The sequence below is a fragment of the Theobroma umbraticum genome, unplaced genomic scaffold (assembly GCF_002168275.2).
Source record: "Theobroma umbraticum cultivar Fairchild unplaced genomic scaffold, ASM216827v3 scaffold_1682.0, whole genome shotgun sequence".
Taxonomy (NCBI): domain Eukaryota; kingdom Viridiplantae; phylum Streptophyta; class Magnoliopsida; order Malvales; family Malvaceae; genus Theobroma; species Theobroma umbraticum.
Window position 1 is genome coordinate 421,326 of NW_018397290.1, and position 22,053 is coordinate 443,378.

The 22,053-nt window shown below is 39.2% G+C and overlaps 4 protein-coding genes across 6 annotated transcripts; 1 reads left to right on the forward strand and 3 right to left on the reverse strand.

The window, feature by feature from the left end:
- Positions 1–1,568: 1,568 nt before the first annotated feature.
- Positions 1,569–7,811, reverse strand: EMB1895 (ARM repeat superfamily protein). Of its 2 annotated transcripts, XM_021444491.1 has the most exons (8): positions 7,260–7,811; positions 7,030–7,131; positions 6,396–6,844; positions 5,828–6,013; positions 5,187–5,294; positions 4,888–5,091; positions 2,954–4,809; positions 1,569–2,683 (listed from the first exon to the last, which is right to left on the reverse strand). In XM_021444491.1, exons 2-8 carry the CDS (start codon positions 7,103–7,105, stop codon positions 2,125–2,127), a joined length of 3,438 nt encoding a protein of 1,145 aa, XP_021300166.1. In that variant the 5' UTR covers positions 7,106–7,131; positions 7,260–7,811; the 3' UTR covers positions 1,569–2,124. The 2 variants fall into 2 exon arrangements, with proteins under 2 accessions (XP_021300166.1, XP_021300167.1); XM_021444492.1 differs by lacking the exons at positions 6,396–6,844; positions 7,030–7,131; positions 7,260–7,811 and having other exon boundaries at positions 1,570–2,683; positions 5,665–5,900.
- A 67-nt stretch (positions 7,812–7,878) lies between these two features.
- On the reverse strand, positions 7,879–10,832 carry MEF8S (Pentatricopeptide repeat (PPR) superfamily protein). Its single transcript, XM_021444493.2, has 2 exons — positions 8,667–10,832; positions 7,879–8,473 (listed from the first exon to the last, which is right to left on the reverse strand). Exon 1 carries the CDS (start codon positions 10,727–10,729, stop codon positions 8,684–8,686), a length of 2,046 nt encoding a protein of 681 aa, XP_021300168.2. The 5' UTR covers positions 10,730–10,832; the 3' UTR covers positions 7,879–8,473; positions 8,667–8,683.
- Positions 10,833–12,227: 1,395 nt separating this feature from the next.
- On the forward strand, positions 12,228–16,160 carry AAH (allantoate amidohydrolase). Its single transcript, XM_021444524.1, has 12 exons — positions 12,228–12,901; positions 13,206–13,285; positions 13,786–13,889; positions 13,967–14,051; positions 14,149–14,265; positions 14,435–14,544; positions 14,625–14,730; positions 14,842–14,928; positions 15,167–15,409; positions 15,492–15,617; positions 15,704–15,865; positions 15,957–16,160. Exons 1-12 carry the CDS (start codon positions 12,772–12,774, stop codon positions 16,077–16,079), a joined length of 1,473 nt encoding a protein of 490 aa, XP_021300199.1. The 5' UTR covers positions 12,228–12,771; the 3' UTR covers positions 16,080–16,160.
- A 134-nt stretch (positions 16,161–16,294) lies between these two features.
- On the reverse strand, positions 16,295–20,923 carry LOC110428638 (protein kinase family protein / C-type lectin domain-containing protein). 2 transcript variants are annotated; one of them, XM_021444522.2, is made up of 6 exons: positions 20,424–20,923; positions 20,022–20,118; positions 19,837–19,894; positions 18,531–18,923; positions 17,826–18,396; positions 16,295–17,310 (listed from the first exon to the last, which is right to left on the reverse strand). In XM_021444522.2, the coding sequence occupies exons 2-6, from the start codon at positions 20,097–20,099 to the stop codon at positions 16,785–16,787; spliced, it is 1,626 nt and encodes a 541-aa protein (XP_021300197.1). In that variant the 5' UTR covers positions 20,100–20,118; positions 20,424–20,923; the 3' UTR covers positions 16,295–16,784. The 2 variants fall into 2 exon arrangements, with proteins under 2 accessions (XP_021300197.1, XP_021300198.1); XM_021444523.2 differs by having other exon boundaries at positions 19,846–19,894; positions 20,424–20,922.
- Between the last annotated feature and the right edge of the window lie 1,130 nt (positions 20,924–22,053).

A 22,053-nucleotide genomic window follows, 5' to 3' on the forward strand; every position in this document is an offset into this window, starting at 1 on the left:
AGAAGTTTCACGGAACAGTCTGTGGATCAATCATATGATGCCAAATCGGATACATGGTTGGGTGGTGACTGCTGATTTCATTGTTGTTTTGTCTTGATGGTTGTTGGAAATATCTTGTTCTTGTGAATTAATGGAAATTTCTTGATTTCTTGGTGTTGGTTACGGGGCCTTGATCAAATGGGCGGTTGAGATTAGGAAGAGAAAGATTGGATGACACCGTAGGGGGGATGTTCTTGGAATTTGTCAGTTTGTCACAAGCTCAGTGAAAAGGAATTAATCAGTTACTAAGCATTGTGAAGCGAAAGTATATTAAAATTGTCATTAAGAATGAATGTTATAACCGGTCATTAATCACTTGAATTACTAGCCTTATGAGACAGCGGGTCAGGGTACGCGATACTGTTTCCTCTGCCATTTAGAGCAGCCAAATGGCTCGATGAAAATTGCGATCCAAGTCCAAGCTTTGGGCAGTACTACACACACAGAAACGAGCATGATACAAGCCAGATCATTTCTCATTGTTATACGAAGGACAGACAGCGATTCACGGGCGGTGATTAGCAGAATCAGTGGTTTGGAGTGAGGCAAGCTGCTTCCAAACAGAGTGCACCTAACGGCACTACGTTGTCCATTTCTATGAAATGACGAAGGTTGAAGACAAAACAAATTATCAAGGTGGTTCGTCCCCAAAATCAACCTGTTACGTCATAGTGCCACAGCATGCATGCTGTGCATTAGGTAACTGCAGATAGATATCCTAACCCCCGCAAACCCAACCCAAAATAATGCATCCTTTTTCCTCTTCCTATTTTCTTTAACCAAGTGGTGTTTTTCTTCATGATAAATGCATAAGCAAACCCCTATGACCATCATGTCCAAAGCTACAAAAAAATGGTAAAAGCTTGACTATTCTAATTGGAAAAATCTACACTTCTCATTATCCCTTTCCCCACGAACAACCCATCATCATAATCACGATGGATCAGGTGTTAGTTGAACCAATGGCGGTTTAAGTTTATGTTGTTTCAAGTTAATGCATCGAAAAGAGTAAGATATGATTATTTTTCATGCTTCAACATACAAGTTTGTTAAAGCAACTGATTGTAGAAAGAAAAGTGGAGAAGTTAAGGAATCTGGTGGCTTCATTGATGTTGTTGGGTAAGGTAGATTCAATGGCTAATATTTCATCTTGAAGTAACCGGACCAAACCTTTCTTTGCTCCAAGTTAACAGGATCTCCACCTATTGTCTTTTAAGCTTTTCACATTGCAGCAGTTGGCAGTTTTCCTCTTTTATAAAAAAAAAAAAAAAGGAAATGGGCATAAGCAGCTGCAATTTTAAGTACTATTAGAAAGTAAGAAGCAATTTTCGATCGGCTATGTGGCTATTTATAATTGAACGTTGCTGTCAAGAGAAAGAAGAAGGGGTGTCTGTCCATTGGATTTTCCAATTTGGGGGAAATCTTTACTTTAGGGGACCAGACTGATCAAGAAGATCTTTACTTTTAGAAACTGATGGATGATTCAAAGAATCATTTGCCACCTTTTTATTTTTTACAAAAGGCCAATCCTAAAAGGGCCTGATATCTTAAAACTCAGGAATCTATAGATATAGAATCTGTTTTAGCTCTCTAAATACAAGAACACAGCATGTCAGGATGCCTGAGGAATCAATAGATTATAGAGCCTGTCTTTAGCTCTCTAAAGACAAGAAGACAACATGCCAGGATGGCCGAGCAATAGCTGTTCTATTTTCTACATACAAGATGACAGCATAGAGAGATGGCCGAGTGGTCTAAGGCGCCAGACTCAAGCTCTGGTCTTCGTGAGAAGGCTTGGGTTCCAATCCCACTTCTGACATTGTATAATTCTACAATGAAAATTATAAGCAACTCCAAAAACATAATCTATATATAATATGCAATATGCATGTAAAACTCAATGTACAAACCCGATTTATGCTTTTATGTAAATGCTCACATGTACCTTCTTCGAGTTATAGAGGCTCTATCCATAATTTAACAGTTCTAAAACATATAGTAGTAAAAAAATTGACATAATAACCCTATAACTTAATACCACCAAGAAGAAACATCACATTTTCACTCAGTCGACTATGCACAATATCAGATAACATGAGACTGCTGTACGGTAAATATAGGTCCAGAGTTCAATGGCAGAAGACTCCAGTAAGAACCTTGATTGTCAATACAACAGCTATACCATTTGATTCTATAAGAACCCACTGGAAAATGAGAGACATCAAGTACACAATTTGAAAATCCTTGCCCTTTAGCATTTGGTTCAAAACACACAAGTCCATTCACAACCAGGTCACCATTGATATCATCATCCCTGACATGCTTACCATAACTACTCTTCTTTGCACACTCTGTCACGTAGTGAAATAACTTCTCATTCATTTCTACCATGTCCCCACTCTCCCAAGGCTGATAATCCCATTCCATTTGTTCACAGTTTCTTCCACTATGTGATGGCTTCTGAAAGGACACTCTACAATGAAGAAGGCAGTACAATTTTGTCAACCGAAGTGGGAATTCAGGTGGGGCGTTTCTCAGTTGAAGGCAGACATTTAGTGAGAGGTGAAAGCCAGGCAAGACTGTAATCTCATTTTGATTTCTGGTGTCTGTATTGAGGACAAAGAGCTCTGAACCAATTAAAGGCCTGAGATTTAATGCAATTATAGAAATCAGACTATCATAAAGTCGCAGAAGTTATCAGTTATCGCAATCAACTCCAATATAGGCTTAATGCTAAAGAAATGTAGACCACTATAGAAGATAACACTAAGGAGAATCATTGTTTAAAGAAGACAAAGAAGAAGGAGATAACCATTAATCCTCACAATCTTCAGTGGGTCAACTAAAAGTGTTTCCTAATTGAAACTATGCAGAGAAACAAAGCTGAAAAGTGGAAAAAGTGTTGAGCATATACCTTATCTTAAAGAAATGCTTTGGGACCAGAAACGGGATTTGAAGCCATTTCTTAATAATGTCTAACAGTAGCTCTATCCCAGTCTTTGTAACATGGGATATGCTCACCTCATTTTGCATCCTGTTCGTCTCACTTCGCAAACGAACCACAGTGGAAACAGCATACCTTATAATATTGAGTATATCCCTTACTTCATGCCCACTTTTCAATATTTGATTTCTGGACTGCAGGTGAAAACATTTTTTGGGATGTTCTCCATTATCTAAAAGTAGACAGAGATTCATGCAGATCTCATTGTCAATGTGCAACAAACGCCCAAGCAAATCTTGCAGTAGCATTGAACTTAAATAATTCTGCTTTGAATCCTCACGATCACAAATTATGAAATTTTTATAAGCAGGAAGATTTGGAAAGAATAGTGGGAATCCAGCAGTAAAGGCCAATAACGAACAATTAAGTGCAAGTGTTGCTATGATTTTAGAGCTCTCGACATCTATACCAACGAAAGATGAGCTTATCAGATCCAATTCCTTTGCTATTCTCTTCAACTGGAAAGATAACTCAGCAGTCTTTTGTAGACAAATGAGGCTGGCCAAAGCACTGTCCTGAACCTCAATAAAATTGCTAGCATTTACCTCCTTAGATGTGTCCAAAACTTCAAGAATCTCCCCAGCAGCAGCAAGAAACTTTGCTCTGAGAGTGAAGAACCATATCTGAAAACAAAATTGTTTTCCAGAAATGACACCTGTTTCTAATGTTTCTATCGAAGAACTTAGATTGTGGTATGCTGCAACAAGCACATCCCTATAATTAGGCTCATTGTTATTCCCTTCAGCATCTTGTCCAACTCCTAAATTATCTTTGAAAGGAGTCAGGAGTTCATTCATATCCAGTGAACAAACTAAGATGGATTGTTGCTTTGGCAAGAGACTAAGCTGCACTTTAGCTTCAGAATAGGAAAACTGAACTAACAATTTAAGCCAGCAATAACAAGAATCAGATTGAACTCTTGTCATTAGCTGTGCAAAAATAAAAGTTGCTGTGATCCATGCTCCCTGACGTGCTGCATATATTCCAGCTTTATAGGCATGCCAATTATCCCTCTCTGACAACATCTTTCTGGCATGCTCAACGGTAGCAAGTTCATGCTTAAATGGATGCTTGGTAAGAAGAATATCAATTTTTCCAAAAAGATGAGAATGCAACAATAAAGAGTAAATGGTACGTGTACGGCAATCAAACACCCGGCCATGATGTAGAAGCTCCACCAGAAGCTTTAATTTGTCAAAGACATTGGTAGTGATTGCACCGGCTTCATTGAGATTTTGAAGACAGGCAGCCACAAATGTGTGTATAATAGATAAAAGCTTGGACCTGAAGACTCTCCATTTTTCTCCTTCAGAGTCCATAACGTCAGAGGTATCAATTTGTCTAGCAGCCATGAAATTTTCATTGAGATTCACGAAATATTCAATAAATGAACTCATTTCATCCAGCACCATTGCACCCAAATCTGGATGTTCTCCAACCAGCTGAAGCATAAGATTTAGCAGGCTTTTAACTTCTTGAAATATTCTGGAGTTAGTCTGACAAGTGTCAGGTAATGCTTTTATCAGTGAGCTAAGCCGCTCCATAATTAATGAGATGACCCGTGATGGCAAAGGTGAGGAACAAACAACAAAAGATTCACTTTCCAATTTTGCCCAAAGTTTGGTTGAAACATCTGTCAGAATACAAAGAGCTGCAAGGCTCTTTGACATGATTGGGGACTGGGAAGCATTTTCTAGAATGGCTAACAGCTGAGCAAATTCAAGCATCTCGAAAGAAGGGAGAATAGGTAGTGTATACAAAACAATCTGCAAATTCCCCAAAATGCATCAACAGAGTTAATCCACCAATACTAAATAACTAATTTATCATTGGCTTAGAGATACCTTATGTAAAATCTGCAGAGATCTACACTGCATGACTGATGGCAGTTCAGGTTCATCTGCTATGGTGAATAATGTTTTGATCACATGCATATTAACAGGAGAGCAACACCCTTCTTTTACAAAAATTAGATGTAAGCAACTTAATGCTGTTACTCTCAACTGCCCAGGATTTTCCCGGCTAAGACATGATAAAAGCAAGTCCACCTGTATTTAAGTGGAAAGATAATACTTAGCAAAACTAAACAAGTCATACACTGGCCCCTGCCCCCAACCACATGAACTGATGCCGGAAGAAGTACCTGTTCAGAAATAAGACCTGTTGACTTGGAAACAAGTTTTGAGAGTGATACCAGCATGGCAACAACAAAATTCTGCTCTGGAGAATCTGACACCAGCTTTACACCAGTCTAAAGAAAGAAATGGTTAATTGTATATAAAATGAAAAGATCCAAAACAGAGAGTCCGGTGAAAGAGTAAATTTTGACAATAGTAATCTTGTCACTAAAATAATAGCTTTATTTTTCTGAATAATGTATGGACTTCTACTCGTCACTGAAATTTTCATTATATCTAAAATGGTCACACGTTTGTCAACAAAAGAAAAAAATTGGAGAAGTCAGAGAATGATATGTTAGAAAATTTTGAAATATATGCATTTATATGCCTCAAGTGTAAGACTCAGTTCTTTTAAAGGGATGCAAGAAACAATAACTCATTTAACATTAAGTGTTTCCTCTGCAAAATAACATGTGAAAAATTCCCTGAAAAAACATGTACCATTCCATGATATGATCCTGGAAAAAACTCAGAAAAAATGTCCTCTGGAGGCCTGAGTGGACTGGGCCATAATTTTGCACAATAACCACAAAGATACATCTACACATTCAAATTGGAATATACATGTTTCAGGATATGAGTGAGTGAAAGAGAGATACAAAACCTTGTAAGCTCTACTTGAAACTGAATAAGAGCAAACCATTCTAGTAAAAACACTCACACCCGCCAACCTTACAGCTGGCAGTGTTTCTGAGGAAGCCATCATATTCACCAGCATCTCCAAGACAACAGGTGCAAAGTCATTTGCTAACTCACAAAAGCAACCAGCAGCAAACAATGATGCTTTCACCTATAGAAGCCAATCAAAGGCTGCAAATAAGTTCTACTCATTTTCTAAAAATAATAAGTCACTGCAAGTGGCATGTCAATAAAGCCATTAGCCAACAAGAAGATTTCTTATCCTTTGTTTCTTATCTCTGTTTAAAAAGTCGGGTAGCTGAATCTAAGAGGCAAGATAAGTGTCTGCGCATATGTATGTTTGTGAGTATATATAATATCTAAACCCATCGAGGACCATAAATTTAAGTTAAATGCCTTGGATTTGGCTCAACAAGCTCAGCTAATCACCCTTCTTTAAGAAAAAAACAGAGTAGAAAGAATATATTAATAACAACAAATAGAACATTTGAGTTTTCGCAGAAGAAATACTGATGTTGAGACACCAGACTCACCTCCATAACATAAGAAGAGACCATACTGGAAAGTACCAAGTAACGTATCTCTGCACTATCTTTTGCAAAATCAGCCCAACAACCAAACAGAACTAAAGCCAATGCTCTCGACTCAACATCACCTGTGTCAAAAACAACCTTGACTCTCCTCAAAAGTTCTGCATGGTTATACACTCTGCCATTCAGAAAAGTTGCTCTCGTTTGTTTCCTATGTTTCTTGCTTCTGTCATACCTACTATTTTTCAAGAAAATTCTGACGACAGATAGCCTGATGTTTTTATCACCAGACTGAAATGCGTCTGCAAGCCTTAGTAGTATAGTGTTGGCAAAAAGCCTGTCCTCGCCAGGGACTAAACCAAAGATGGAGCACATTGCCTTAGTTGCTTCTGGTTCTTGTCTCCACTGTTCAAGTCTTGATCCAGTCTGTAATATGGCCTCCACAGCTCGAGCTGAATAAGGAGAAATTCTTGTTAGTGGTGAAACAATTGTATTGCTATTGAATTTGTTTAAGAAAAAACATATGAATTTCCCAACAGTGCTTAAAACATAGAAGAAGAAGAAGAAGAAGAAGAAGAAGAAATGGGGTTGTTGTTGGAGTTTGTTAAAGGAAAAGGACAACAGAAGCAGATGAAACCTGGGTTATTGGAGCGGAGAGCCTTGTCGAGCTGGATGCTCCATTCCATGGCACAAGCAGCCGATATTTTGTCCATTGCAAAATGCCTTCATCAGGTACTACCTGCAAATAAAATAAAATAAAAAAGAAAGAAAGCGAAGACGCAGAATGTGAGTGAGGAGACAAATATAAACAGAAAGAAGATGCAGTAGGAGGAAGAGGAAGAGGACGCAAAAGGAGCAAACATTTACACGAACGCTTGGTGAACAGAAAACATCAAATACAACATGACAGCCACCGTGACGGCACTTTCATCTTCCAGACATTATATTAGCGTTGCCCCCTCCTCCCTCCTCGTGGCTTAGCCCTCTCCTCTCCATCGAAAAGTCGTTCACTTCCAGTTACGAATTTATGCTTTGTATATGAATTTTGCACCCAGACCCTTCCCCGACCAAATTCCTGATTTCTCGGTGTTTCTCTTATTGGTTCAGTTTGCGACTCCTGTGTTTTTACTCAAAAGACATAACCCAACAATGTTACAGCTACAACTCAAAACTTATTTATACCCAGCAAAGAGTGCATTTTAGTCTGCACCAATAAGCGTGGCACCAGGACACCAACGTAGTTTTCTGTATTCTGTCTCTTCTTCTATTGTGGTCCTGTTGTTCTCTTAAAATTTTCAATTACCTGAATTCATCCAATCACACTCACTTTTTAAGTAGAATTTCGAGATTTATCAAGGGAGGACCACTTTTGAATGATAAAAAACTTAATCTGAAAAGGAATCTATTATGCATTAAGAATCAAAATTAATCTGAATTCGCCATTAATCATTGCACCACCTGCTCCAGATCAATCACAAACAAAAAGGAAAAAGAAAAAAAAACCCCATTATCATTAATGAGTTCAACGAGAGAGAGAGAGCGTCCCCATTGGCATAAAAATGGAAATCTATTCTAAACTTCCTTTTTGTTTCTTCGCGTACAATACGAATTGAACGTAAAAAGATCAGTTCCTTTGTACCCAAAAATAACAATATATTCGTATGGATATTGGTTAGTTTAGGAACCAATGGGATCAAATTTTCAAAAGGAACTCGGTTCATTAAAAACTCTCCAATTCGACCATGCATGATCCTTTAATGGTGGCTAGCAGATGAAAGAGCTTTCAGTGGGGCAGGTCATCATGGAAGAAAGCACTAAAGTCGGCCTCTCAAAAGATAAATTCATCCTCAACCAAGACATCTTCCGAGTCCATTTAGCACCACGATTTCAAATCCCCTTCTCTCTCTCCTTTCCTCTTCTCTCAGCTTCTTTCTAACATCATCTTCGGAAAGAATCAATCCTTTCACATCCTGTTTCTGGTGAGAGCTGGTTCACAATAGCACCTTTCCCTGTCTTGAAGTCACAACCCACAAAAATAAAGTTGGGTGGCAGATATTCTGAGTCCGAAGCATTTTAATGTTCTGCATCATACAGGGTTACTTAATCAAAGTATAACCAATTGCAGCTAATATCAAGAAAAAGGGCATCAACAAGTCAAAGAAAGTTATCTCGAATCACACTGCTAGTAGCTGGGTTATTCTTATCTTCCTTATTATCTAACATGTTACAGATGCTCTTCAAAAATGTAAAAAGGATAGTTGAGATAAATGATACCTCAAGTTTTATTTTAATCACCAATAATCTCGGCAAGAACACAACCCTTGATTGAAATGATGAAACCTCTTAGCATCTCGCATTACAATCTCTCTGCCAACAATCTTTGACATGATCTTAAATGCAGCATGGCAATCGCCACAAACACGAAGATTCTTGATTATGCGAATCTGTCCACGAGCTGGAGTAGTGAGGAGACCATTAGCAAGAGCAAGTCTCTCACTATGAGCAAGAAGAGCTTCTTCCTTACTTTCCTGGTCTATATCATGCAAAACAAATCTTGTCTCTGGAATATAACCAGCTTCTTTCATGTGCTCTTTCAAACTTCTTAGCAGTTTATAGATTCTATCATTCTCAGGATGTGATGTATCTCCTGCACGATACTCATGAACCCTGCTCCTGACTTCAAGAGGACTTTGACTTGGCAACTTCTTAACATTCTGTTTTGCAAGGTCAGAATCTTTCAAAGGCATGAGGCCTGCTTTTGATTGTTCATTCAAGCGGGAGGGATCTAGCCGCTCCACAAGTTCAGCACATCGATCCCCAAGTTCCAAGTGCCCATGAACTCGGCAGAGATTCATTAAAGTTTCCCAGACATCAACACTGGGCTCTAATGGCATCTTTTCAATGAATTCCAATGCTTCATCCAGATGCCCTGTACTCCCCAGCATGTCAACAACACCCACGTAATGCTCCATGGATGGGACAATGCCATACTCACTGCTCATTGATGCAAAGTGCAACATTCCCTCACTAACATCACTCACGACACCACAAGCTGAAAAGACTCCAATGAACATTTTACCGTCTGGTTTCAACCCTGTCATCTTAAACTGAGCAAACAGATCAAGGGCGTCCTCCCCTAGTCCATTCTTAGCAAGCCATGTTATCATAGTATCCCAAGATGTCAAATTGCGCCTTGGCATTTTATCAAACACCTCAAATGCGTCATCCATAGAACCACATTTTGAGTACATCTCTAAAATCTTGTTATAGATGCTTATTTTGCAAGGTGATAATGATCTTATGAGGTGTTCATGAACAGTTTTCGCTTCTTGTAAAGCTTTTACTTCCCCACATGCCTTCATTAACAGCAAAATTCGGGGCAAATCCACATGAACACCTTGCTTTTCCATCGACCCCAAAACTTCCACTGCTTCTTTTACATTCCCTTTCTCGCAAAATTCATCCAGCGTCTCAACCGTAGCATTATTTGAGCTAGTTTCAAAAACCTCAGTTGACTCTCCCTCGGGATTAGAAGTAGCGGATACCTGACCATAAGAATTAGCATTATAAATATCTTGTCCATTCTGCTGGTACTGACTGAAATTTGCGCCATGCTGATCACTTTGGCTTTGCTGAAACTGCCAGTTGTTTTGCACATAGCTCTCATTCAAGCTTCCCTGAGATTCTGGAAACCGTCGTAAATTAAGGTTATTTTGATTGGGTCTCACCTCTGTAGGTCCCTCCCAAGACCACCCTCCTTGATTCTTCATATTGGCATTATTTTGAGCAGTAGCCCCGTATCCTCCAAAGTTTCCATTTTCATAAGCTGAGTTGTTCTGCAATTCATTTCTTGTGCTTTCCCAGTGCATTCCACTGTGATTCTGATGGTCCCCTTTTAAGCTTTGCTCATCACCTCTCCAAGAACAATTTTCATAACTTCCATGCAAATTCATCTGTAAATTCCCATTACTAAAGTTTCCACTTTGACCCAGGCCGCCGTTCTGATTTCCCCTTTGCCGCAAATCAGCGCTATGATTACGATTGTCCCCAACTGGACTCCCCACATAATCATTCACAGGGCAGTCCCCAAAACCCTGGCCGGGGTTTAAGGCCCACCCATTTTGTTTCTGCTGATAATCTGTACGATTTTGGGTATCATATGGAGGATTCTCAAAGTGAGACGCACCGTTAGGGCTATGAAAATCCCATCTTTCAGTGGCAGTGCTGAGAAATTTATTGAAACATCTGACTGAATCAGAGACACGTCGTGAAGAACGTACCTTGGATAAAGCGGTGAGAGAGTTGAACGTCAAAACCCAAACCCTCTTGCCGGACATTGATGCTTTAAAACAGCTGACTAACGAAGCGATGAGGGTTTCCGAAACGAGAATGGTTAACGCCGCTAACAGAAGAGTAGCACGATGGCGGCATTGGCCACGGCAACTAAAACCAGAGCCATAATAAACCCTCTCAGCGTCAGGGCTCAGGCCGCCAATATTTTGGGTTAAACGCTGGCTTGGTGTGGACCTTTTGATCGGCCCTTTTGGTCCAAATTTGGGCCTCCAGTGATAGTAGGCCAGCGCCTAAACCCGTATTCTGTTCCTACCCTGCCTGAGCCAGCTATATCAAGCTCCAACTTGTCTTGTGTTTGTGTACGATTTGATCATGTTAAGGTTTTGCCAACCTCGAACAAACTTATGTATTTATTTAATACCAGAAAAAGATCAATTTGGAGAAGGATTCTGGAAGAAGGAAGGGGTATGTGCCAGCTAATCCTTAAAAATGGCAGTGTAAATGGCAAACCAAGAAGCACTCCATGCACATTGCAGATATACGCAACATGCCGCCGTCTATGGTATATGTGCTGTAAACATAAAGCATCCTTTTGATTAGTCATGAACCAATGGCCAGCAGGCCAGACCAGTTGTTTAACTTTAATATTAATCTCTTTAAACATAGAGATACCCCCCAATTAAGAAAGACATCAGAATAATCATCGATTAAAATATGATCAAAGTAATACATTGAGACTTAAATTTTTTTTTTTTTGAAAAGCTGGATTTCATTCATTCAATTCATGATAAATTATATCACCATAACCGGGAGGAGATCAGCCTCCAACCACCAAAAACCATCTGCAGAGACACATCAGAAAAACAATATGCAGATCCCCAAAGGCAACACATTTACATCCCCATGAAGACTTAATATAAAGAAGAAAAGGAAATTAAGGTGCAACAACTTGGCATATATGTTGTGATTTAAATGGTGACTTAATGGGGTGATGAATACTAAAACACTAGTACTAGTTTTGTGGGTGAGTAAGATTCGCCCTTAGCACGATAAGGGACCCCGCTTGCAACAACAACGAGAGCCGCCATTGTTTTGTCTTGGTGCGAGTGAATCCAAATTATCCAATCAACTCCCAAGGATCAGAGTTTCAGAGCAACACCATTCTAAGTTCGAGAGACATCGGCTCTCCTGTTCTATCCTGTCCCTGTCCAACTCTGTCCATTCACTAAAACTAGTTTAAATCATGTTGTTCAAGTGGATTTTTCGATCCCCTATTGAAAAGGAGCAAAATCACTCTGAAGTTTGCCTTTCTCATACATAGAACAATTTAATGCAGAAGGAACCTGGTTTCTGATTACGAACATACAAAGAAAAATTATGGTGAAAACAGAAAATATGTCATTTTAGGACATTACAAATCATAACAAGAAGTATATGGATATGGAAGACATTGCAAATTATAGAAACAAATGTACGGATATGGAAAGAAACTGTGAGAGTGAATTGTTGGGTTTATCAATGAAATAAAATTGTCAGTGTTCTGGATTCGTGGCCAGAAATTGCCATGGCTGCTGTCCGGGTCAAGTGGGATCCACAAAGTCATTAAAGTCTAAGCAGGAAGGCGAACGGCGAGCGTGTATGGGGGAGTCCAGCTTTAGGCTGTGGGGTGCAGGCTCTTCACGACTCTCGAGCCACGTTTTGGCCACTGCGACTTTTTGTCTTAGGCTTAGCAAAACCAACCCAGTGGAAGCCAAAGCCAAAGGCAAGTGGGTATTGGCAATCGCAAACTACGAAGAGGCGCACGTGAGCAACCCCTGAGCTGCCGCTGCCACTGGTTGGGCTATTGCATCTGCATGGCATCTCCACGTAGGAGCGCAACCTTTCCCGGCAAGATCTCTCCACGTCATCAGGATCCCACGAGAATCCTGGGTCCCGCCACGGACGTCGGGTGCTCTGCTTTTGCCTTGGCTTTGCTTTATTAATATTCAAGGGGAGCAGAAACGTGCACCAATTTTATCTCTGGTCAGTTGCGTGGCTGCTGTTCGGCTCTGCATTTTGTTGTTTTGCAAAGCTCTTCCCAGCGGACATGACGACTACCAGGATTTCACATTTCTCTCTTTCTTTTGATCTCTTCTTCTCCTTCTCTTTCTTGCTCAGTCTTCTATCGACCATTTCCCTTGCTTCTTCTCCTTCTTCCTCTTATCTCTATTCTGCTGGTATTTCCATTTCTTTCTTGTTTTAAAGGTTGAATTTGTTCTGGGATTGGGTTCTTGACAATGAATAAAATTTTCAATTTGAAACTCTTTTACGTTTTCTTGTACACAATAAAGTGAGGCTCTTTTAGTTATCCGAAAACTATGTTTCCAACAAAACCGAAGTTGTCCTGAACAAGAAAGCATAAAGAAAGAAGAAAAATTGAAATTGTCCTCTCTGTATTCCTTCCATATTTGTCTCCGCAATAGTAGCTACCTGCCCATGCTAATGTTTTCTTTTTGTGTTTTTCTTGTTTGGTTATTGAAGATAAAGAAGGCAAGACCAGAGCTTTGCATTCAGAAATATTAAGGAACGAGGCAGTTGCAAGGCTTAATGAGCTTGGAAAGGTATTCAACATTTCATATCTTTATCAATTTTTATTTTTGACATCTTTCTTTCCTTGATAGGCAAGGATGATGCGGGCAAAGTCTCAAAGATGAGCTTTTTCTTTTTTTATCAGATTACAAATAACAACAGGAAAACAAAAAAAGACAGAGACTTTGCTTCTATTTCCTGACCCAGAAATTCTTGATATCATGTCATATCTGTTAGAAATCATTAAGCCAGTAAACAGAATGCAGAGAAATTCATTTCTTGAGTCTGCTTAACAGTGTAATCTGCTACTTAGACACTTAATTATCAAGAATTGAGCTAGTTAATTCTTTTGGATAAGTGATGGAATTTTATTCAATGAGAATTGAACTGATTATTACACACTGCTATTGGATCTAGCAATGGTTATGTAGTTGGAGCATCCAAATTTGATTACTGATCAGTGACTAGTTGAGTTGTTGTGGCTGCAAAGTTGGTTAACTTTTAACTTTAATATATTTGCCTCAATTAATAGGTGAGTGATGCTGATGGCTATCTTGAGAGAACATTTATGAGCCCAGCTTCTGTGAGGGCAGGAATTCTTATTCGGGAATGGATGGAGGATGCTGGTTTGAGAACGTTAGCTTTCTACCTGCTGTGAAAAATCTTAGTCAGGGTTTCTTAAACTCTGGAGTAATGGTTATTTTGATTTGCAGGTGGGTGGATTCCATGGGCAATTTGCATGGTCGAGTTGGGGGAATCAATTCGAGTGCTCAAGCTCTGTTGATTGGCTCCCATCTGGTGACGCCTTTCCCTTTCCAAAATTTACTCATTTTCATGATGCAAAATATGAATGGCAGAGTCATTCTGATAGTTGAAAAATCTCCTTTGCAAATAGGATACTGTTGTTGATGCTGGCATATTTGATGGGTCATTAGGTATAATTTCTGCTATATCTGCATTAAAAGTTTTGAAAAGCAATGGCAAGTTGGGAGAATTAAAACGACCAATCGAGGCAAGTTAGCCGAGCTATGTTCCAGTTTTTTTGTTTTTCACCTAACACATGCTGATTACTTTATCTGTTGAAAAGATACTGACCTTTCGTCTGGACATGCTTTAAAATGAATGGCTTTGAAGGTATTCTAGTTCTTGGTATTTTATTGTTATATTGTTGAAACTTGCAGGTGATTGCATTTAGTGATGAGGAGGGAGTGAGGTTTCAATCTACCTTTTTAGGCAGTGCTGCTGTAGCTGGTGTTTTACCAGTTACAGCGTTGAAGATATCAGATAAGAGGTTTCCTTGATTAACACCCCTTTCATGTCTACGTATTACACTGCCCATAATCAGTATGTTTATGCATAATCCTCGTTTAGTGGTGTGACAGTGCAAGATTCTCTTAAGGGGAATTCCATAGACATAGCAGAGGAAAGTCTACTACAGCTGAAATATGACCCTGCATCGGTGTGGGGTTATGTTGAGGTATGTTGGCCTGCACTGCATTATAACCAGAGTAAACCTATACTAGTTATCTTGGGATATTCAATGAAAAAACTTAGTTTTCGATTTCAAATACTTGATTCGATGCTGCAGCTTCACATTGAACAAGGACCTGTACTCGAATGGGTTGGTTTTCCTCTTGGTGTAGTTAAAGGCATAGCTGGACAGACACGTATGAAGGTAAATATTATCGTTTCAAAAATACATACATGAAACTCCTCAATCATACTTGCTCTATGATCCCTTTTACGACCTTGGGCTTACTGTCCGTAAGGATGTTTGAGAACATATGTGAAGTCTTAGCTAATGCTGTAAGCTTTCAACTTGGATATATGTGAAATATTCACATTCTAATGTTCCTAACAGTAGTTCAGTTTTTCTTTTTGTTTTTCATTTATTGAACTGTTCTGCTTTGCAGGTTACGGTGAGAGGTTCACAGGGACATGCCGGAACAGTACCAATGTCAATGCGTAGGGACCCTATGGCTGCTGCTGCTGAACTGATTGTATTGCTAGAAAGTCTGTGTAAACATCCTCGAGATTTCTTATCTGATAGCGGTAGTTACAGCGAGTTTACCATGGAATCATTGTCCACTTCTCTTGTCTGTACTGTTGGAGAAATATCAACCTGGCCAAGTGCAAGTAATGTCATTCCAGGCCAGGCAAGAAATTCTTACATGAAAACATGTTATTGTAAGCCTAAACAGGAATGCTAATAAGCAGTGAATATGAACTCTCATGCAGGTAACGTTCACTGTGGATTTACGTGCAATTGATGATGTTGGACGTGAGGCTGCTCTTTATGAATTATCTAATCGGACGTATCAAATATGCGATAGACGTTCTGTATCTTGCATCATTGAACGAAAAGTAAGGAAACTTTCCGTTTTTTTTTTCTTCAAGGCATTTGCATGACAAGGATAATGATTAACTTTCCCTGCTATGGATCATTTCAGCATGATGCAAATGCGGTAATTTGTGATCCTGAACTGAGTTCACAGCTAAAATCTGCGGCTTACTCTGCTCTCAACAGAATGATGGGGGAGATTCAAGATGAGGTTCCTGTGCTAATGAGCGGAGCAGGACATGATGCGATGGCCATGTCTCATCTAACCAAGGTTCATTCCCTATTTGCTTTAACTTACAACTTTGTTATAGCATGTAAATTTTCCTCGCCACATGGTAATGGTACCCATCAATTTGGAACAGGTTGGGATGTTATTTGTCCGCTGTCGGGGAGGCATAAGTCACTCCCCAGAGGAACATGTATTGGACGACGATGTTTGGGCGGCGGGTTTAGCTTTACTAGCACTTCTCGAGACCCACATGTAAATTATAACATTCAACAAAATCTATGTACAGTAAATCGATTCCCTTCAATAAATCCACCGCAATGGCAACCATTGAATTGTACACTGCACTGTTTCCTTGGCGAACTTTGCACGTATTCCTCATCCATCCTTACAGCTCTTTACCCAGTTTTTTATTTTTCCGATTACTAAAGAAAAAGTAAATGGAGAAAAATGTCATCACCTATACCCTTAAAGACATGGGAAGGATCGGACAGGTTCAGGGTCAGGTTAACTCTTGGTCCTTGCCATCCCTACTTCGGATGTCAGGCTTGCAGCCATGATGGAGGCTGGCTGAAAAGCTACGCACCATGTAAAGCCAAAAGCCACAGGATGGCTTTAGACACTACAAACAGACTGCAGACTGCAGTGCAGACAACTTGCCAAGCCAACAATTAGTGGTCCAGCTACGCTGCATGACCTGGATAATGGCCACCGGACTTTAGAACAATAGGTTCTCAATCAACTCGATGAACTATTCTTGTTTCACCATTTTCAAGTGCATAAAGTACAGATCCTCTACGACTCCCTTGGAATTAAGTTTCCTTTGATCTTACTAGCACTATGACAGGTCTAAACTATTGTTCTGCAAAATTAAAGCTCTGGCAACTTAATTGGTCAGAGAAATTGCTCAAATCACATTCCGCATTTAGCGTTATAAAGCCCCAGAGCTCGAGATAACTTTAAATTACTTTGTGACAGGTGGCTGGGCAAACTGTTGCAATTGATGAACAACATGAGACATTCTAGGCCGCATAGAAGGGACATTTTGCGTGCAAGCATACACAAGGTCAACCACCTTCTGAATATCACCAGCTTCTGGAACATCAGTTGTTGATGAAGATATGAGAGGATCCAAGAGCTCCGGGTAGCGATGTGCCTGCACCAGAGGCGTTGCCCATTCAAATATACTCTGCCAACCCACAGAATCAACTTGCTGAGCAGGCCTACGCCCACTTACTATCTCAAGCAGCAGCACTCCAAAGCTATAGACATCACTCTTGGTTGTGAGCTCATTCCTATATACAAACTCCGGTGCAAGATATCCATAGGTTCCACCAGCCATCACAGTCCTCTCATGCATTACCTCCCATGGAACAATCTTTGAAAGACCAACCCCCATCAGATGGGCTCCAAATTCTTCATCAAGTAGTACGTTGCTTGCACGTATATCCCGGTGCACAACATGTGGCTTAACCTTGTCATGCAGGAACCTGTATTAAGATATAAGCTTGTGAAACACATCTGATCAGGAAAAAAGAGTAAGGGCCTTACAAAAAGTATGAAGTACATAAACTAATTCAAAATTTCATAAATGTGCTAAAAAATCAGCAAAAATTGAAAATTAATATGTAATTCTGATCGCAGTAAAAGTTTTCTGTTCAAGAGTGTTCTGTAGTGCTGAGGTGGCAAACTAATAAGAATGAACTCAATTCTTTCAGCCCATAACTAGGAGACATTCTAACAAGCATGCCTTCATGAACTTAAACAGACAAGAGAGGTGATGTAAAGAATTGAAATGGATTTGTCAGTACATAAATAACACATCTTTAATTAAGAAAATAATGAATAAGGAAGAATAATTAATAAGTAAGAAAATCTTTTTAGAATTTAGAAAAATAGAGCAAGTCTAAAAAAATGTTCGTAAGCGGCAGCAGCAACAGTGATACCAAAAATAGCAATTACAGTTTCATTTAACCAAGAAGGAGGCTCTAGTGTTTGTACTCACGCAATTCCTTGGGCAAGAGTTGTTGCAATTTTGATCCTCATGGCCCAATCCAAGCTCCTACCACCCCTTGGTATGTGGTATAGCCATCTATCCAAGGGTCCATTTGCTATAAACTCGTATACAATGTAGCGGTCACCATGATCATAACAGCATCCTTTCACAGCCACTAAATTGGGATGACGAAGCTTAGCAACCCTTCCAATCTCAGAATAGAACTCCTTTTTCCTCTGAAAATTAGATCTCTTCAACCTCTTAACTGCCACCTTTGATCCATCAGGTAGAAGTCCGCTGTATGTGCCACCTGTTTTTGCATCCCCAAGAAGACGATTTCCTTCACTGAAATTTTTTGTAATTGACCTCAATTCGTCACATGTAAAGATTTTCCATGAGGGGGGAACTAATGCAGAAGCAGAAGGATTAGATAGTTTCCTAGATCTTCTACGCCTCTTACTCCGCTTATATGCAAGGAGCCAAACAACAACAGCAAATGTTGTGCACAGAACCAACCCACTAACAACTGCTAGAATAATGAGATATTCCTTATGGCAATGCATGTAGTAACATTTGTCCTCTGCAAGTAGAAAAATATAATCTCAACTAAAATGGCAAAGATATTAAAGAAAGAAAAAAGTAAAATATATCATCTAATAGGGGGACGAGATGCTATAACTACTCCTAAAAATTTTCATTAATCATATATCTTACCAATATCAACCATGCACAGAAAAGCATGAGATGCATTGCATCTCTCACTCACGAGAGTTGCTGATTCATTCTTCACCAATGTACAAAAATCAACTGAAGCATTGATAGTGGGTGATCCAAGAATTGATTCATTCCAGAGCGATGTATTATCCGACCACTTCCAACCAAAACTGACATTAAAATTACTAACTCTTCCTCCAACCCAGCAACCATTGACAATTTGACCACATGTTACTTGAGCAAATCTTAGTTCTTCAAATGATGTAAGGGCTGGTAAGTGTCCATGATATTGTTTACAGTAGCTCTCTGATTCATCCCATGACTGGAAGCTGTCATTGTACCCAAAGCACTTAGTCTTATTTGGACCAATAACCCAACCAGAAGGGCATGCCGCTGTCATCCATGATCCAACAAAATGAAACAGCTCAATTTTAAAACATGTCACTATTTACCACAACAATGAACAAAATCAATCAGCCTAAATCTCAAATCATCAACATATCTTTCTTGAGAAATCACACTAATACTATCAGGAACTATGCAATATGACAACATATGATATAATCAGTCTAAAATACAGCCAATACCTATTCATCCAGCCTCAAAAGGTGTATTTATTGGGATGCAAGGTGATTCATTATCCATTTTACGGCATTCAGCGTTATACACAGTATCTAGAGATGTCTCCTTACTTGTTATTAGAAGAATAACTTCTCCTAGGAACGTATGGAATGACAAGGTGATCTGTTATCAGTTCTCCAGATTTTGGACAAAGCTCAATTTCTGTTAAGGATATTATGTACTCTAAGGTTATAACTATAATAATGTAGCCAGGTATTAGAAGTTTCAGCATTAATTTACTTTGAGGAAACAGGTATAGTATAAACACATCCCCCGAATAGAAGTCTCCCTCCTAATTTGCAATGTAACAGCTTTTTTCCATTAATATTTCCATGATCAGCTTGATACTTGCATTTATATTTGCACAGCAGTTAGTCAAGCGGATGCCAACGTGTCACTTTGTTAGAAACTCTTAAACTACTTTCCATGTAAAAGAAAATCATTTCAATAAGTAAATTTACAATCTTATGCATGGGAATAAACAAGATTAAAAAGCCATTTTGAAATGTTTGTGGACTAAACTTAAATGCCACTGATCTCATCCAATTATCTTTTTCTTCGACTTGTGGTGCACGTGTGCATTTGGGTGCAAAAGAACAGAAAGCATTGCCAATTATCTCCAAAATTAGTTCCTTAAAAGCTAAAACAGTAAACAAGCTAAAAAGATAACATGCAAATCTTGCACCTTTATTACCTTCATTCTTGGAGGTCTTATTAGATTTTGCAGTAGATCCATTAGAAATCTGAGACACCAAAATGACAACCAAAACGGAACATTCAGAATACAAGTTATAGATTCTACAAGTTGCATATATTTTTCCTTTTTGCCTTCATTTTTTCTTTTTCAAAAGCTAGGTTGTACAATCTTACTGTGTCAGAAGCCACAGGTAGGGGAACCAAAAAAGTAACCAAGAGGACAAATTGCAGAGGGAGCAGCTTCACTTCCATCACAACTCTCTCTTTAACCCTTGAAACAGGAAAAAAAAATCAAAATTAACTATCAAAGCGATTCCTTACCAATCAAATATTACCAAGTTGGGCACAAAAACAAGCAAACACAGTTTGATTGCTTGGAGACCAATAAACATTAAGCACGCAAACACATATAGGTTCATCGAAAAGCACTTCTTTTTTTATTTTAAATAACTAAAATTTTGGTTCTTCAAGAGTAGCAACGATGCCAACGAAATGAAGATACTTTGAAAAGGCTAAGCAAAAAGGGCAGAGAATAAAACTAGTTCAATCTACCAAAAAAAAAACACATATACTAACCTCCAAAACCGTATAGCTAGAAGCTGATCATCAGAATTCGTCCCCGAGAAACCCTAATCCTCCGTCTGGATGCACAGGAAAGCAGAGACACTAAAACAAGGAAAACGAAATTTGGGATTTTCTGAATTTAGTAAATGATAATATAGAAACAATCGATATTCAGAAAACCCACTCCTCTATTCGTTTTCATAGGGTTACCCAGCAACCGAACAGAGAGCAAGAGTTTGGCATAGAGAAGATGTTGCAGTGGAAGAGAGTCGAGAAAGAGAGAGAGAGATTGTTGAAATGAGCAAGGAGTAGATGGGAATGTTTAATGCAGACTGAAAAGTAGAAATTTAAAGGCAAATCAGTAAATGCTAGGCTTCTGAGTCTTGTGTATTTTGCCCTTCTTCTGGTTCTTGGTAACAACGGTGGACCAGTTTGCAGAGACCGGTCTGGTGGGTGGTTGGGAGTTGAAAGACTTCCGCTCCTTTTAACTTTCTTCATTTATTTAATATAAAAATTCCACAAACAAAAACCGTCTGCAGCAGTAGCGACTCGGACTTGAACAGACGGTTACTTTAGCTTTGTCAGCCGTCATGGAGTTAATACTATACCATTGATTTAATTCTTGATGTAAAAATGGCAAGTGCAGATCATCCCTTGTTCAACTTTTAACCAAAATTAAATTATATTGAATTCTACTAGTAACAGAGAGTGTCGGAGCCCACAACCAAACATGTCCATAGCCCAACCTATGCTTGACCCCCTCTCTTGTTTTAAGCCCAACTTCTTTCGACCTTTTTAGTTGATACAGGTACTTGAAAGAAATCGATTACAGTTCACCCGATTGTTGGGGGATGTGAGACCCTTAACCAATCAATTAAGCCGGTTTTTCCATCATCCTCATCTTCATTCTATCTATATCTCAACTTTGCTTGAGATTTCTGGCCGTGGTAGTGGATCTATTGTGCTTGCAGAACCTGTTAATTTTATTGTTCATGGATTAAAACTAGCTAATACTCTTGTAATAACAGTCGCATCGAAGGTTCCGAATAGATGTATCACCAGTATGGAGGATAAAAACGAATCCAAATCTTTACAAGAGTTTCAAATTGGTCATGCATGTTCAATGACTAAGGACTTAGCAGGAGAAGTGAACTCGGTATTTGGCTTTGCTTGCAGGTGATTGGAGAGTGCTCCACAAATACTTGCAAGGTATGGCCACAGTACCTGAACGAATCAAAACCAATGGCTAAGTCAGTTGATGGTTTCAACTTTCACAGGTCAGAAAAGACACAGAGAGACAGACTTGCAAGCCTTCAACAAGGCTTGGGTCTATATATTTTGTGCCTTCATTCGCTGCAGCCACCAACCAGATCAGTTGATGTCGTTGGTGAGTGAGTGACGAGTACTGTCTAGTGAGGTATCAGCACCACCAAGGAACAGTAATGTCCAGCAAAGCCCATTAAAAAAAGTAATCTACCATATGTCACGTCTGAATAAATATCATGTGAGAAAAAAAAAAGGCAATATCTTTCAGCCTGCACGTCCAGTTTTTGTTTTACTATTACTTGATGCATGTGCAGATGCAGTCTCAAAGAAATAAGACATTTCAACACCTCGGACGCCAACATTATCAAAGAAATAT